Source organism: Artibeus jamaicensis, unplaced genomic scaffold, assembly GCF_021234435.1.
Source record: "Artibeus jamaicensis isolate MK-2021 breed Jamaican fruit bat unplaced genomic scaffold, CSHL_Jam_final contig_465, whole genome shotgun sequence".
NCBI lineage: Eukaryota > Metazoa > Chordata > Mammalia > Chiroptera > Phyllostomidae > Artibeus > Artibeus jamaicensis.
In genome coordinates this window covers 23,152,592-23,170,087 of record NW_026521843.1, presented here as the reverse complement: position 1 = coordinate 23,170,087, position 17,496 = coordinate 23,152,592, and the positions used below count along the sequence as shown (strand labels likewise).

At 42.8% G+C, this 17,496-nt stretch overlaps 1 protein-coding gene and 1 long non-coding RNA gene across 5 annotated transcripts in view; one reads left to right on the top strand and one right to left on the bottom strand.

The window, feature by feature from the left end:
• Positions 1-3,747: 3,747 nt before the first annotated feature.
• The window catches only part of ARHGEF33 (Rho guanine nucleotide exchange factor 33), a 49,910-nt gene continuing 36,161 nt past the window's right edge, over positions 3,748-17,496 (bottom strand). Inside the window, exons 14-16 of one of the 2 annotated variants that reach the window (XM_037149052.2) lie at positions 15,093-15,900; positions 12,486-12,625; positions 3,748-5,493 (exon numbers count right to left, since the gene is read on the bottom strand). In XM_037149052.2, the coding sequence (XP_037004947.1) occupies positions 5,364-5,493; positions 12,486-12,625; positions 15,093-15,900 (1,078 nt within the window). In that variant the 3' untranslated portion in view covers positions 3,748-5,363. Of the gene's footprint in view, positions 5,494-7,304; positions 7,357-12,485; positions 12,626-15,092; positions 15,901-17,496 lie in introns of those variants that run through there. The other variant, XM_053667165.1, reaches the window with a different exon arrangement.
• The window catches only part of LOC119052062 (uncharacterized), a 38,153-nt gene continuing 36,550 nt past the window's right edge, over positions 15,894-17,496 (top strand). For all 3 annotated transcript variants that reach the window (XR_008392027.1, XR_005083058.2, XR_008392026.1), the window contains exon 1: positions 15,894-16,226. This is a non-coding gene — a long non-coding RNA (uncharacterized LOC119052062). The remainder of the gene's footprint in view (positions 16,227-17,496) is intronic.

Sequence of the window (17,496 nt, the reverse complement as noted above, 5' to 3'; positions counted from 1 at the left end):
AATGCCTTACATAGCCCACGAGTGTATTATTTTGCATGTATTTATTTTAGAGGACAGTTTTTTAATGTCGCTAGTAATTGTAATTTTAGCTCATACTTTCCACATACAAATAGTTGGCTCTTTACCATGCCCTTGCCTTGGAGGTGCTTATTCCTGTATCACAATATTATAAAAGAAGTTCAGCATTTCCTTCTGTGTCCAACCCTACGAGTGTAGTTAGTGGGAGGCCCTTGGGGTGAAAATGAGTAATTTAGTGACCCTGGGTGTCACCCGGATGAAGTTTCGGAGGGCTGAGGCATTAATTCCACTGAAGAAGTTTTATGCTATCACAGTGCCTGGACAGGCAAGCTTTGCTGAGACCTGCTGGAATGTGGCAGCCTGACATTTAGCGATTCTTTCCAGGCTTGGAATGGGAAGGTACAGTTCACAGTTGCACACCGTAAAGAATTATGCAAGTGTGCAGTTATCACAGAGAACTATATAATGTCAAAACTAATGCATCCTTGGAGTTCAAATACCCTTATTTAAAATTGAGGTGAGGGAGGCCTGAGGCAGTGAAATGACTCGGCCAGCATCATGTGGCAGTTAACGACCGAGACCACCGACTCAACTCTGATGCCTGGTATCTGGAGAACTGCTTTCAGGAATAGCGAAAATTTACTAGAATTTCCCCCCTTGGTTTAAAGACAATTTCATTTGGAGGCAAATGTGAAATCCAAGTATGTATTATTGAGTATCTTGTAAGTAATAGCTACGGGAAAATAATGTTAATATTGCTATTAGTCAAACCTGAATCTGAATTGGCTCTTGAAAGGTCACCACCTTTGAATTTTAACCAGGTGGTTTGCTTTTTTAATTATTTTAATCACGTTAGCTCATCACAGATTGAGGACACTTAAGTCTCTAGGGCAGAGCACACTGCTGAGCCCGCTGCTTTGCAGGTAGATGCGAATGACTTCCAGAGTCAAGGATGACCTACGGTAAAGTACAATTCCAAAAAAGCAGTTTATGCCTATTCTAACATGTTAGGGCTCTTAGTTCTCATTAGAGGCAAGAAAAAAACTACAGCCATTTTTAGAAGCTAGTTTCTCTACCTCATGACTCATCAAGAAACGGAAGAATCATTGTGGTACAAGAATACAACAAGCAGGTGCTTTGGAATCACACGTACCTGTGTTCTCATTCTGGTTCTTACTAGATATGTGTTTTTGGCAAAGTTATTTAAATAGTGAGTCTCTGTTCCTCATCAGTACATGAGATTAATAGAGCTACTCTACTATTGGGGACTGTTGTGAGGTTTAAAGGTACAGTGAGTCCTCAAAAAAGTCATCAATAGATCCTGCAACTTGAATGAAACAACATATAATGAAACCAATTTACCACTAGTTAATCGACATAAATAATATTGTAATGAAACAACACTGAAACATTGTTATTCACAGACCCGCTATAATATGTGTAAAGTCCAATACCTTTTACAGAATAGTTGCTCAATAAATAGTAACTAAAAGTAAAGGGACCTGTTTTCAAAGTGTGCCTGCTATTAGATATCTTTCAATAGGTTAATGGTTCACCTAAAGTCCCAATAGTTTGATTCTTTACAGCTTCCTCTGCCATTTATTGCCACTTGAATTGGTTTTGAGTGACCTTAGTTATTAGCACTTGATAAGGGCCCATTTGACTGTTCAATTTTCAGCAAGTATTTATTGTTCCAGGTATAGTTCTGAGGTTAGGAATACAGCAATGAACAAAACAGACAAAAATCCATATCATTGTGGATTTTCGTACATTAATAATGTAGTGTGAAGATGTAGACAATAGATAATAAAAAATAAATAGGTGTATTATACATTAGGATGTTGTAACTACTATGAATAAGAACAAGGTGGCTGGGAATGTAGGGGATGAGGTGAAATTTAAATATGGTTAGAGTCAGCCTCACAGACAAGGTGACACATGCATGAAGACTTGAAGAAGGTAAGTGAATGAGACACGCAAGTATCCGTGGAAAGACCATTCCAAGTCCCAGGGAACCTCACAGGGGTTCAAAACCAATTCAAAAGCCCACGGGCAGGAGCATACTTGGTATATCTGAGGAATGGCAAGGCTTTTTGTATCTGGACAGGAATGACTGTGGGTGAAATAGGAGACGCCTATTGGGGGTTTAATGGGGCCCAGGTCACTTGTGATCAGTTTGGCTTCTGTCTGAGAGAAACAGAGCCCTTTGAGGTTTGAGCAGACGCATGACATGATCTGGTTTCCATTTTGACAAGGTCACTCTGGCTGCCATGTTGGGAATCATTACGGGCAGAGAGTGGGAATAAGGAGGCCAGCCCAAAAGAAGGCAGCTTGGCCAATAGGACAGCAGTGGAGGTGGGGAGAAGAGGTCAGAGCCTGGACCTGTTTGGAAGACAGTCAGTTTGCCGATGAAATAGATGTGGGCTGTCGTAGAATTGTCAAGGATGACGTTAATTAAGGTTTGGGGCCTCGGAAGGACAAAGCTGCCATTCACTAAGGCAGCGAATATACGGTTGAAGCAGCTTTGGGCATTAAGTTTAGTAAATTAAGTTAAGTTTAGTAAATTCATGAGACATCTGGGAGATGCCAAGGAGGCAGCTTGAGGCAAATAGGAGAAAATTCTGGGCTGAAGATATAAAGTCACTTTCATAAGATCAGATTTTAAAGCCAGCTGACTGGAAGAAGAGATCTCAGGGAATGGGATCCCTGGGGCACTCTAACGTTGAGAGAGGGAAGAGAAAGGAGGAACTAGCAAACAGACAAAGAAGGAACTGCCAGTGAAGAAAGATGGAGCCAGGAGTGTGCTGTGTCCTTGGGGTCCAGTACAGAAAATCCAGGAGGAAGTGCTCAGCATGTCAAACGCTGTTAGGGAGAGGAAGGTGTTTGAGAATAGACTGTTCCTTGAGCAAGGTGAAAGTCACTAACTGAAGATGGATCACATGCAATGAGCAGCCAGGGGAGCAGTGGGGCCTAGAGAATTTGATACAGAATGGGAGGAGAGGAACTGCAGGAGTTTATTCTTTCAAATCTTACTATAAAAGAAGTCAGAGAACCATCAAGAGAAGATTTCTTTTGCTTGAAAAAATGAGGGAAGAAGAACATGTTTGTATGCTGAAGGGTTTTGCTCAGTTGAAAAGGAAAATGTGATAATGACGAGAAATGTATGGAGTGCCAAGCGGAAACTTAGGCCCTGGCTGGTGTGGCTCAGTGATTGTGTGACGGGTCGCTGGTTCAACTCCCGGTCAGGGCACATGCCTGGCGTGTGGGCTGGGCCCCCAGTGAGGACATGCAGAAGGCAATGAATCAATGTTTCTCTTACACACGGTGGGTCTCTCCCTCTCCTCCTCCCTCCCTTCTCTTCCCTCTAAATAAAATCTTAAACAAAAAATACTTAGAAATGCAAGTACCCAGCCACAGTCTTTTACAGTGGATCCTCTATCTTTAGATGAAGAGGTTTATAGACATGAGGAAGAAACAACATATTCAATTTTCTTGCTGAGAATTAAGAGCATTTAATGCTACTATGTCTCAAGAGAATGAGCCAAGAAGAAGGAATGAAAATCTCTTTTATAGATAACAAACAAGTTTAGATGACTTTAAGATCATGCACTAAACTCTTCAGAAACAATAAATTTTGGAAAACAAGTTATTTGGTTTAGGTACAAAATTCTTTACTTTGAGAGTCTAACAACTTCCCAAAACAATATTTTCATTCTTGCCTAAATCACATCCTTATGTTCTTATAATGTTTAAAAACCAGGTCTAGTGTCACACATCAATTTCTATTTTTTCCCCTCAAAATATATAGGACTCCATCAAGCACTGCCCTCAAAACTTCTTTGGCAGGATAACAGAGAGAAATCTAATTTCAAAGGAGTTCATTAATTTCAGGAAAATGGAAAGCTTGACCTAAACATTGAAAACCCCCCAAACTTGGCAGCCATCTCTTAGTGTTCCAGTCCACCTGCTGTTCAAAATGCTAATAAATGAGTTTCTTCGTCATCAGACAAGCAGAAGAAAACTCGTAACAATTAAAAGTGAAGCCTCTTCTATTAGACCAAACGGTGCATTACTAGAGGGCCATTCTCTGAAGAAATAAGTTTAGGTGCCAAGATTTTGAATATACAGTAACCAAATGCCCCTGATTTATTACAGATAACTGCCTAGGAATGGAGACAATGGTTCAAACCTCATTTTTTTCTGTGATAATTCTGACACTTAGAGCAGGTCAAGGATGTAGACCATTTTAGACATACATGTGGAAATAGAGTACATTTTATTGCCCCATGCCCAGGCAAGCCTCATTGAGATGATTCTTGTCTGAGATGTAAGGACTCTGTTTCTTTACAACTTAGTTCTGGAAAACAGAATAAGGTACTGCCAACCTAAGCTTTCGTTTTGACCTGGTGCTTGTAGCGACGACTGCATGTGGCCATCAACACATTGGTGTTGTTGCACCTTCTTTTCAGACTGAAGAAAGCCTTCTTAGAGGATGTGGCTGAACCAGTGCACCCCCGCCCCCATCCAGCTGGTTGTGAGTGTATGTAACACTCAGGATCACTAGGGCATCTCTGATGCTGACTGGGGACTCAGTAAAATAGAGACCCAACTGTCCACAGCTGTAGCAAAACCCACATAAGAAAAAGTGTTTCTTTGGCCTCCCACTTTCTAAAGAAATCATCGTTCCTTGTACTGATTTTCATAACCATAGAACAAGAGAAATACTACTCTTAAGTTTCTCTTCCTATTTGGAGATCAATGTGTCTTTAAGATTTGAACCTTTTGTATCATGGTATAAAATCTCCACAACTCAGAGACACAACATGTAAAGTACAAGTCTGTTAACTGATCCTTTGCCTTAGGAATGTTAGGTATTGCCTTGGAGTTTTTGAAAGACTAGTGCAAGACAAAACTGGCCCCTAACACAGTGTATATTAGTCTAAGAACGCTGGAATGAATTATAAGCTAAATGCCTAGGAAGCATAAAATTCATATCCATGTTAAATATGAATAAGCTAATGTTATACTGGGGCAATGACTTCAAGGTGGAAGTTTTTGATCTTACCAACATTTATTTTCCTCCAAATTTACTGTGTTTTTCTGTAATGCTGTAAAAAACTCTTCATTTCCCTTTTCCCAAGTGTTGTGGTTCAAAAGCCAGCTCTCAATCACATACTAATCTTCATCTCTTCAATGTCTTGTTTGTATGTTGATTTAGTTTCATATGTAAGTACTTATTTTAGCTTTCCTTGGGGATTTATACATCAATATATATATTCCTACACAAATATATACAAGTTTTTTATCCTCGTCTTACCACTTGACAATACAACTTTAAGTATGTTTTACACAGCTGTTCCTTGGTCAAGGTCATTTGCAAGAGCAAGTCGGTTTCTGAAGAAATCTTGTTTGGTGGGTGAAGGATCCATTGAGGGATTCTCATTAGTTTTTTCCCTGTATTCTGATCCACTGGACCTAAAATCTCAGCACACAGATAAAGTACAGGTTGATTTGGTTTTAATTGTTTTCAAATATTTTATCTATCCAAATTGTTCTGCATTTGTAAAACAGTTACTTCCTAGCTTTGGAATAATTTTCACTTCCCCTGAATTTCATGACTCAGGACACATGTAACTAAGATTTACAGCAAAGATAAAGAGAATATCTTTCTAAGGCTTCATGGGGACGATTGTAACAACCGTGTATGTCAGTGCAAGATATTGTGTAATAACACTATAAAAGGGGAACAAAGCTCAGAAAAGTCAAGAAATCCTATTTTTTTGATTCAACCACATACTATAACTACTCCACAAATTACCAAGGCCCTTAAATTAAAATGGATGGAATTCATCGTTCTCAAACAAGGTTACCAGGGGCCATTGCTGACCCTGGGCATTACATTACAAACTCTTGCTTTTGCTTGTTGTCATTTTTAAATGAAAGATTTATTGAAGCCAACCACACATATATGCTACATTTAGAATGCAGAAATTAACACAGCAATGAGCTTGAGGAGGTTCTGTAATCTCAACCAGCACAGAGGAGACCAAGCCCAAGCAATAGTCAACAACTCAGATCAGTCCGGTAGGTTCCCCAGTCCAGGGTGCACGCTTCCTTTATCTTGGTTAAGACAGTTGGGTAATCCATTCCAGCTCTGCACCTTCTCCAGTTTGTTCCTGTCAGAGGTCCCTGGAGGGAGGAGGCTTTCTGGAAATAACCTTTGATAAGCTAGGCTGGGGCCCTTCGGCTAGCTTCAACTCTGAGCTGGAACGGGTAAAACTAGCCCAGGGGACTAAGAACCGGTATCAAAAGACCTCATGCAGAGTGTATGAAAGTGATGTTAGACATGAAGTTCTTTGTCCAAAGCTCCTATACAACTAAACAAGTTCTCCACCTGTGGAGGCAGAGTCAGGCATGCTTCCACTATCCACAGAGAAGAGTAAGTTTTTTCACTATCATTGGTATGCTACAGGTCCTTGTTGCTGTTATCAGTTAATATGACTCTCGTTTACTGAACTAACTGGGCAGAGTTCAAACATCCTTTGAACATGTTATTAAAGGAAAGAAGTTGAATCCACGCAAAGACTAAAATCCTGACGTCTGGAAATCTGATGACTGACTGGATTTTTTTACTTTTCACCCTAATCGTTGGTATCAGATGAAGCCACAGCTGCCCAGCATGCTTTCTACTTCTGGTCACTTTTCTGGTCAAAAGGAGCACTTTTCTACTGCATCCCAGTGCATAGAAAAAAACGATTCTGTTTCTCAGCCCCAACACATCTGGTACTCATCGGATAAGACAACATCTGGGTGGAGTGAAAGTCCTCTTCCTTTTTAGAAGCCCCCTTGGAACTCTGCCTTGAAACAGTCTCCACAAGCCCACCCGAACAGACCTCCAGGCCTTCTCTCAACTCTCAGAGTTCCCACCTGCCTCCAATTCAAATCAGCCCTAATTAGTACAGTTGTACCCAAAACATTAGGAAGACTTATCTTTGACCATTTCCTTCTTTCCTCATATTGCCTGTTGTCTGGAAGACTAGGAATGCTTGTAGTTTTGGGGACAGGAAGTAGGAAGAAGACTTGAATCTGACTGGTGTTTCTTCTGAACCATTCCCCGCCCGGGGCAGTTTCTTGACACGAGATAGTCTTTAGTCGAAACTTAAAATCTTTACCTCGCATTTCCCCTCTAAGCTACATCTGATCTCTCCAAAACCCAACACGTCATACGTTGATGGTTCCAACATGCAACTATTCAGTGTTTACCTGGAAATGGGAAAGCTTTGCTGTCACCACCAGCCCCAAGGACCACAGAAATCTTCACCAGTTGCGTTCCCATTTCTGAAACAAATGCCAAAATCGCCCTGTCTAGTTTTTAAAGTCCACAAACTCAACTTATTTTCTTTTTCTTTTTGAATTGCTCTTCTCATACACAATCTCTGTGTGTCTATGGGTTTGTGAATTTCTCTGTGTTTCTTGATATTAACTAACTATTAATTAACTAATGGCTGACTTGCTAATCCTTTTCAAAATCTAGCATACACTTTAGCCATGACTAAAAGCCCACTTTTATCCTTTTAAAGATGATTGTAACTGACCTCTGTAATGCTTACTTACATGGTGTATGGCCACTTCAACAGTTGGACCCTCCCAAAGGCATGGCTGTTAGGCTCTGAAGTAAATGCAAACTTGAATTACTGGGAAATTGCCTGCAGAATTAGTAGAAAGGGCCAGCATATTTATTCCCTTTCTCCATAAAACAGGAATGGCTTTTGAGTTCCTGGGGTCATTGTGGTTGACTGCAGGGCAGATCCCAGCAGGCACTAAAGAGATGGGCAGGCAGACACTTGCTGGGTGAGAGTACAATCTGCCCAGATTCTAACACAATCCCATTAAGTGTTTGATGGAAAGCCTTGTTGCTAACTTCCTTTACACTCTGTTGACAGAGACAAAGTTGGGTAGGTCACACAAGAACACATTCACTTCAGATAATCCTTGAAAGCTTGTTTGGAGGTGGGAGAGGGAGGAGGGTAGAATCCAGTGCACAGAACCGTCTGACCTAAAGGCTGTTTTTGGATTGGAAAGATAGTCCACTTTGAAAGCTTTAGGAGATATGCACATGGAGAGGTAAGCCGGGGAACATTCAGCCTGTTCACCAAATTATTTGGCCCTTGTAATCAACAAGGTGGTTGACAAATAAATGAGCATTCATTTTTACTACATATTTGTTGAGTGATCACTACATTCTAAACCTTGCGACTAGGTTACCCTTATATCTGGACTGTAAGCTGTTAATGAACTGCCATTATTTATTTTACTTCTTTTGTGCTAGACAGAACCTAGCACCTTGTAGACCCTTAACTTAGTGATTGCTATTTGACTGCTATCAAATGACCTATTGAGAAACAGTCATAATCTCCAGTTTGAGTAATCCAAACTGTCACCCTTCCAACCATCTCCTTCAATTGTAAAGTTATACAGGGAAATAAAATGGGAAATGAGAACCACAAAGTGAGTATGAATGTGGGAAGGACTTGAGATAGGCTTTAAGATGGAGAGAAGGTGAGGGGAAAATTATCAACTGAGTCTTTAGTAGTCCTGCCTTTTCTTACAAGGTCTGTCCCACAGCCAAGGCTGGGCATATGCCAAAACGGCTGATAGACACCAGAAGAAGGGGATTCTCTCCTACTCAGTTATCCTGGGCCCTATTGAAGTACTGTGTGTGTGTGTGTGTGTGTGTGTGTGTGTGTGTGTGTGTGTGTTTAAGAAAATAGAGAGATTTTGATGTGATTGGTGGGGGGAGGATAATGAGTGAGAAGGAGGTACTCTGAGGTATACAAGTTATTGTATAAAGTGCTAAAGAGGAACAGAATGGGAGAGGAAGTAGGATTACTCATTTGGGAGCCGTCTTCTTTATCTTACACTTCTTCCCAATTTGAGGACAAAAAGGAGGAGCACTTACATTCCCTATCCCTGAACTGTCTTACATAATCCTCTTCCCCTGTGCCACACCCCCAACCAAGAATAGTTATTAACCTAAGTGCAAGATTTACGTATAACGATAAAGTAACATTTGCTTCAGACTTCAGGACAGTCTACATTCAAGTCTTTGACAGCTTCCACATAGATCCTTCCAGAATGGGATCGCTTGCCTCCCATCCTGCTCACAGGCAGCAGGATCCTAATCAGCCAGCATCAGCCTATCACATTAGGTCTATTCCTGGCTTCTAAGAATCCTCATTAAAAAATTTTAAAGTTACTTAACAATTTCAAACTTTAATACATGTAGTCTTTATTCGGATCAATTCTGGGCAGCTTTCAGAGACAAGTGACCTGGTATCTATCTACCCAGGACAAATGTGCCTGAGATAGAAACAGAGCATCATCCTTTCCCCCAAATATCTTGGGCTTTTTTCAGGATTTTTAAAAAGATTTCAACTTGACTCTCCCTTTTGAATCCTTGTGGGTATGAGCCTTCGGCCCTCCCAGCCTCAGAGGGAAGAGAACCCTTTCCCAGGTTTTCTGTTGCATCTGGCTCCATGCCTAGCTTCATCCCGAAGCAGCATTCTGGGTGTGTGGGGCCACCAGCCAAACAAGCCCCTATGGATACAAAAAGTGTGTCAGTGTAGACAGGAATGAGCCTGCAGAGGGCTGTGGTGTAGGCAGGCAGTGAGCCCCAGATGTGACGTGGGTGGCCTCTCTGGCGCTGGTCCATTTTGGACCTCTGAGGCCAGGCTCTGGCATGGTTCCTGTACCTAGAAGTGACCACGTCCAGGTCACAGGGCTTGCTGCCAGCCTGACCTCCCAGCGACATGGACAACGAGCTGGATGTCTCTTTCTGGTTCCTCCCTCTACCTGTCCACAGGCCTAATTTCAGAGTCCTCCATAACAGCTCCTACATAGTTTCTACATAACATCTGGGATCACATCATTCATGGTTCCTATAGACGTGTTTCACAAAGTGCATGCATACAAGAAAGAATGCTTAATCATGGAGAAGAAGAGTAAGGTGTCATCTAAGAGCCACTGACCTTTCCGCACTGCACTGGGGCTTCCTTGCCCTTCCTCTTTACCTTAGCACAATGAAGCAAACTTTCCATGGTTTTTGGAGGAAAATACTCAGAAGAAGCTACTCAAACTGTTTCTTGATCCCATGCCAAGTCCCCAAAAGTGCCCACCATGGTACCCTGGACACAAGGCAGTAGGCAAGCATCCCAAGAGTATTCACAGTCCTATACTAGATGTAAAAAAAAAACAGGAAAGCCTGCCAGAGGGAGCAGCCATTCATGTAAAACTTCCACTTTCAAACACAAAGGTAGGGGGGCAGCAGTACGATTGATGCAGGAGGGGCTGATCTAAGAGAAAGGATAAGAGGACGAAGGGCATCCATTGGGCCCTCTAGGAAGGGTCCCAAAAAGCTGCAAGAGTTCTAGAAGCAATTAACCAACATCAGTTTGGAGAGTCTACACAGCAAGTCCTCAGCGTCGGGCCAAGAGATGTGCAGGACTATATAAAGATAAAATCTGCTCTTCCACATGCTGAGTCTTTGACATTATAGGTCCCAGGGCCATGTAATTTCTTGTTTCAGATGTTATAAGATGTGATTACTTAGATTGATCTTCAACAAAGTCAAACTACAGTAACACAAATCTCAGCAGTAGAAAGGACTCAGATGAATATCTCGGGCAATGTCTCACCCAGGCAGGAATCCCTCTCATAGCATCTCTGACTAGGGTCAGCTGGCTTCTACTAAAGAAAACCCACTCCTTCATGAGGCAGCCAGCTCCAGTTCTTGGCAGTTGCATTTTTAGAAAGCTCTTCCTCCCATCTGTTGCTCCCAGATCTGGCCCCTAGACACAGAGAGGGCAGCTCCATTCCCTCTGCCTCAGAAAATTGGCAGAGCATTTTCTTATATCTCTCTGAAAAATGAGAATTAAAGAAACCAGAGGTGGATCCAGGGCTCATTGTTTTCCAATAGACAGTGCTCAGCCATTGTAAATGACAGTGGGCAAAAAGTGACTGTGTATTTCAGAAATACTGTGGTTTAAGAAAAAATGGCTCAAGCAGTGCTCTTAGGAATTTGGAGTCCTCGGAGGGATTTAGGAACCTAAATCTCAAGGTCAAGCTGGAGAGCTGTCTGCTTCCAGGTCTCCACCTGTGCCAAACTTGGCAGAGGTAGGCACTGGGCCAGGAAAGATCTAAATCTATGACCCTAGAGAGAGATACAGTTCTTAACTCCTCATCCTAAATAAAGGGGATCTAACAAAAGCCATACATGCATGCACAGGGCAGCCTTAGCAAAACTGAAAGGGGACTTCATAGAATAAGTCTCTTTCTGATTGCAGTAATGGTTTTGTTCCTTCCTATTTCTTCTTCCTCTAGTAACAACAAACAGTAACCAAAAATCAGAGACCCACTAATCTCAGTATCATCCTCCCTATGAGAAAACTAGACAAACGATTAAAAAAGTCCTCACTCCAGGCCTGCCCCTAATTCTTCCAGTAAGACCATTATCTAAATCAGCCATGAATCTCTACCTTCAAGGAGAATGATTTCTCTTTGCTTCCTCATATATTCAAAACTCTCCAAAGGCAGCAATAGCGTCTTTGTTTACATTTTCCACCCACTAAAATAGGAAGACTTACTGTTTAAAACAGACTGCAAGAACCTCCTCTACCAAGAGAAACTAAGTTGCAGGAAATAGGCCTGAGGACCAGTGGAGATAAAGACTGTAGTCTCTCAGGTGGGCAGTGGCTGGACTGGAGAATCACTCTACCGTCCAAATGCTAATGTTCAGTTCTCTGTTCCTTACATTTCGTGCTGGGATAAGACAGTGCCGGTAAATGCTGGCCAAAATGCCTGGTGGGTGATTTCATACAGCAAGGACTTAGAATCTTGGAAGGACCACAGAAGAGAAATGACCTGTTTTTTGCTTTCTATGGAGTGTGGAAACTCCATTAAAGCGATTTTTTAACTAGGGCGCAGACCAAGTCCATTCAATTATCTCTGCCAGGGAAGACATTGTGAGTCCCAATAAACAGGTACTAACCCCCAGGACAACGACAGGCCTCTACAGGCAGAAGTGCTGAGATGCCTTAGGAAACCTTCCATTACGCCTAACTCCCATTAGTGGGTCCCACTCTTCCCACTCTAAAAGGAAATTTTCATTGCCACCAGCTCATTCCCCAGGAGACCTCCTCTGCTCACTCTGCTCAGAACACATGACTTTGGGCACTAAGAAGTAGGACTAAAGACAAAAGAGGCAGAGGACAGAGCTGAGTTTGCTTTTACTCTAGGAGATTACAATCAGAAACATCTTCGCCTGGCAAGGATTGTGGCTAGTGGGTACAGGCACTGAGTTTGAAGCAGTTGTGTGGAAACCAGGCTACTTGATACTTAGTACTATTATAACCTCAAGACAGCCCAAAGGGAAAGCAGTTACAATGTTGTCTTGTCTAAGAGCTACTCACTTCTTTTTAAAGAGCTTGCGGAAGGAGCTGCGAAAGCCCCCTTTCTGGTCTTGCCTGGGGTTTTGATCGCTGAAAGATGTTTGTTCACTTTCTCTTTCTTCCTTTGGACAGAATCGGGTGGTGTCTTCTAAATGCATCTCCTGAAAACACACACACAAAAAAGGATGTTTTTATTTCCCACTCTTTTCCAAAGTTAGTATCTATCCTGACTGTGGGACATTTTTTTTCTTAACTCTGTCAACTTTCCTCTTCTACCCCCAAAGACTTATGGTGGGTACCCTATACCAACTAAAGGAAACCTAGACTAATTAAGAAATTAGTAACTGGAAAGAAGATAATTTTCTGCCAAGTGTAGAAATATTTTTTATGTATCAAGGCAAAGAGTCTATATCATAATCTTGTATAATATGACAATAGTTAAAGATCAGGAGATAAAGGAAATTGGCAAATGTTAAGAGTATAGAGATTAACTTTTTATTCTGGCACGAATAATATCTTGCTGGAAAATCAGTTATAGTTCTCATATCTCTGGGTATGTTTCTCTTTCTACAAAACAAGGAAGTTCCTTGATTGTAATACTAGTTTTAAACTAATGTTCCTAACTCTGCAGTTTAGACATAAATGAGAATGGAATTTTTGAGAGGTGTCAGATCTGTTTAGAAGTAAATGTCAACTAACATTTCCAACCTGTTTATGTGCCTTCAATACAGTTCATTCAACTCTTAGTCCATGGCATTTGGAGTGTAAAGTAAAAATAAGGCTCTATCTTTTGTGAACTCTCTAACTACTTTTAAACTGTGAGATGTGCTAGATAAAATAGATGTGCATATATATTCATATTCCATATGAACAAAATATTTAGTTTGAGGTGACTAAAACTTAAAGCAACTAAAAAATAGATGGTTAATTTTGAACCCAAGAACTCAAAACAAAAACCACCCTGAAAGTTTCATGAATTGGATGGATGACTGCTTGCTGAAGCAAAGGTTGGGGGTGAATTTTTTTTCAAGAAACATATGAGTTTGAGTTTGAGAACTTAGCTTGGGGTTGTAGTAACAGATCTAGAGATTCTCTGATATTCCACTAAGGTTCACTAACTAAACCATGGAGACTAACGTCTTGATGGCTTAGTGTGGTGTTTCTCAAAGTGTGGGCCTGGAGCTACAGGATCAACTGGGGCCTTTATTTAAAATGTAGATCCCTGACCCCTGACCCAGACTTTCTGAATCAGAATCTCTGGACTTATGCACATAAATTTTGAAAACCAATGGTTAAAGGTATACTCCTGTCCAATTGCACCTAACGTTTATATGAATCATCTAGGAATCTTGCTAAAATGCAGATTCTGATTCAGTGGTTCTGGGGTGGGACAAAAATTCTGCATTTATAACAAGCTCCCAGGTAATGCATTCATTACTAGCCCAAGAAGCACATTTTGAGAAGTGGGCTTTTAGGGACTATTTAGAACTAAATCTATTAATAGTTTAAGGAAAACCTTTCTGTGGAATAATGATCTCGATAATATCGTGCACTCGTTTGTATAGCATTCCATACTTTGCAAAGTATATTCACAAACGTTCTCTTATTTCACCTGATCCTCACAACCCCATGAGGTAGGAAGGGTATATAGTGTCTTATTTTTACAGATGAGAAAACTGGAAGCACAGAGAAGTCAAGTGAATTGTCCACGAGCACACAACTATTTGGCAGCAGAGCTAGGACTAGAACCCAAATATCCTGCCACCTAGTCAAGTGCTCTTGGCAATAAAGCATACCCTCTTCTTTCTTAGAGCACTAAAGACTAGGGGCTGACCTCTTTGATTGTCCCAAGACCTTCAAACCACAAGGTTAGACATCAAAATACTAGACACTGATATGGAGACCAAAGAAAGTGATTGTGAATCAATGCTTTCTTGGCTATTTTGTGTCGTCCCCATCCCAATGGAGTCTGCAAAGTCACGTGACACCCTTTTCCAGTCAAAAGGAAAGCAGTAGGAAATACACTTCGCTTTGCAATGAACTTTGCAGGGAATCCACAGTGAGACAGGGCAATTTGCGCCTTCCCTAACTACACACCAAGTTGGTGCGGATCGGGGAGTAGACTAAGCTGGCACAGTGTTCGGTATTTTGAACACTTAAACAAGGCGGTGTGCCTAAAAGGCAGAAGAAGAAACAGACAGTCCTGGGACTTGCCTGCAGTGCTTTGCAAGTGAAGTGCAACCCTGAGGTGCTACAGCTTGAGCAGTAAGGCAGAAGAAACCCCTTACTGCTTCACTGGGCGTGGGGATGATGGTGTAAACAGGTGTAAGACTCGTCAATGTCTGTTTTATCTCTTTGCCGTCAGATACATAGATACACTTATGGCACGTGCTCTTATGTCTTGGTACGAACTGCAGAATGCGCGCTAACTCTCGCCTACTCGGGCAACTAAGATCCATACAAACCTTTACCCTGGCATCTGCCATAACTGGACGGTGGCCTAGCAAGGCCTGGCCCCCAATCCCCACCTGGCAAGGCACCCTGAACGCTAGGTGAGCCCGGGCTGCTCCCTGGCTGTCTAGGTCCGGGACTGCCAGCGCTGTGGGTTGGGGTTCGGTTTTACTTTACCCTCCTTACTTCCAAATAGGTCTGCTTTTCGCTTTGGGACCTCTGTTGGGGAAAGTAGGCCCTGGGCACGCCGCGAGCGGCGGCCACGGCGGTCGGGCCGTGCGGCTGCGCGGCGCGCTCGGCCTTGAGCGGCGCGCGGCCGCCGCTGCTGCTGCGCGTGCTGTAGAGGCGCGGGGCCACGCCCTCGGCGGGCGGCGCGCGCGGGAACTCCTTGAGCGAGCGGCTCAGCGGCTTGGCCTTGCCGTGCGCCTGCGCAGCCGCCTCCAGCTTGTAGGCACCGCTGCTGCTCGCGGGCGACGTGGCGCTCTTGGGCAGCTGTTGTAGCGGGTGTTCCGGCCTCTCGGCCTCCATAGCGAAGCTGACAGGCCGGAGGAAGCATATGTCCAAGCTGGACTCGGAGGAGGCGGGCGAGCAGTTCTCGAAGAGGGCCGGGGCCTGGAAAGGCTCCTCGTCGTAGGGCGCAGGCAGCGCGAAGATCTCGCCGCCATATTCAAACTCCTCGTAGGCCGTGGGCACGAAGCCGCGGCCGTCGGGCAGGAGCTCGGCCGGGGCGCGCAGGGAGCGCTCCACGTTGCCCAGCGAGGGCTCGGCCGGCGAGGGCTCATAGTCCATCTCCGGGATGGCCTGCAAGGGCCCGGCGAGCGCCTTCACGTCCTGCTCGGCGGTACAAAACTGCGAGGGCGCCAGGAGGTTCTCCGGCCTCTCGTGCTTCCTGCTCTCCATCTCCCAGTCACTGGGCTTCCCCGGCTGCATACTCTCCATCAAGCCTTGCTGTTGTTGGCTTTTCTTCATTGGGGGCAGCAAATGTCTTTAAAGGGGAAACAGTACAAAAGAGGAGTGCTTAAGGTGTGTTAGTGCAGGGCACTGACCGAGCAGCTGAGGCCAGGAGCAGCACCCTGCCTGCCTGATGCTGCCAAGGCGCAAAAGCGCCAGTTCTCTCCGCCCCTCCCACACACCTACGCGTTACCTACTGACCTCCACGGGCCTCTCTGATTAAGGAGTTCCCACGAGCCCTGGCCCCCCAAGTGACAGTGGATGTCTGTAAAGTGGATGCCCGAAGTATCCGTCTGAGCAAGGAGGCACGGCGTAGAGATGGCCAGTGGGCCACTCCCCACCATGTATCAGGGCCCCAAGGTAACTCCTCTTTCCTCTCTAGCCCAGTAGAGTCATACAAAATAGTGGAAACAACTTTCGTGTTTGATTCATGGGTCTTAACACGTAAGAACACATTTCTAAGTAAAATAACTGTGGTAGGATGTTGATAACTGAACCTGGACGATGGTATATGGGACTCACTCTAAACTTTACTTTTATGTACCTTTGAAATTTTTGTAGTAAAAAGGGAAAACAAATTCCCTGTGGCTATAAATCATGTAAGTTGTCTCAAACTCCCACAAAAACTACTAAAATGAAAAGGTTCTCACTGTAAATATGGCCAATTTCATGCGGGGTTTTTTTCCTCGTGGATAACAATTTACATAGGATACTAAGATGGCATACACATCAAATGGATGTTATTTGCCAGTTCTGCTGGAATTTAATTGCCAGACAGATGTGAGTGGGTTACTATACACTGACCCAATCTGATTATTCCGCTATTTTATTTGTTCATATATAATTTTACCTTCAAATATGCATAAAGAATACACATGTCATTGCTAACATTGAATACCTTTCTCCCATGATCTTAAGATGAAACTTGGCTCTTACTCTTAACAGAGGTGGAAAGAAATAGTAAGATGGAATATTGACTTGACTTGAATTCTCTGTTAACTTGGATTTTTTTTTTCTGACTGTTTTCCCAACAGAGCATGATGACAGCCGTTTTGTGCAGTCTAAGTATAATCCCTAGGGATTTTATTTGTTGGCTCTATTTGTTGCACTTCAGCAACAATAATTTTATTATTGTTTTAAGAGCTGAAATGATCCACAAAGTAAATATACACTTCCTGCCTATTTCTCTTCCATTCTCCACCCAGGAAAGGATTTTTTTTTTTCTGTGTTGAGTTCTCTCCCTGCAGGACTTCTAGGATTTTCTCTATAGAAAGCATCCTCGGCTCTACTTATAGAAAGGTTAATGTCTCATGGTTTTCACAATGATTGTGGAATTTCTCCTTCCTGCCTCTCCTCATTTCCACTCCAATCTCTCACTGATAAATGTTCTCAGTTTTAAGAGATGAGAGCAAAAGGATAAAATGAGATTTATTTTGCATTAATGACAGTTGCTCCTTCCGATGATTGTAATTGGTGTTTTAAAAGCTGCAGTAATTGAAAATTGAAATAATCTCAATGGCTTACCTCTGACTGACTTCATTATAATTTGGGGGAAGAATACTAAATAGCTTCTTGTATGACTTGTAATTTTTGCTTAAGAATAAAACCCAAAGGAGAAGTTATAGTATAA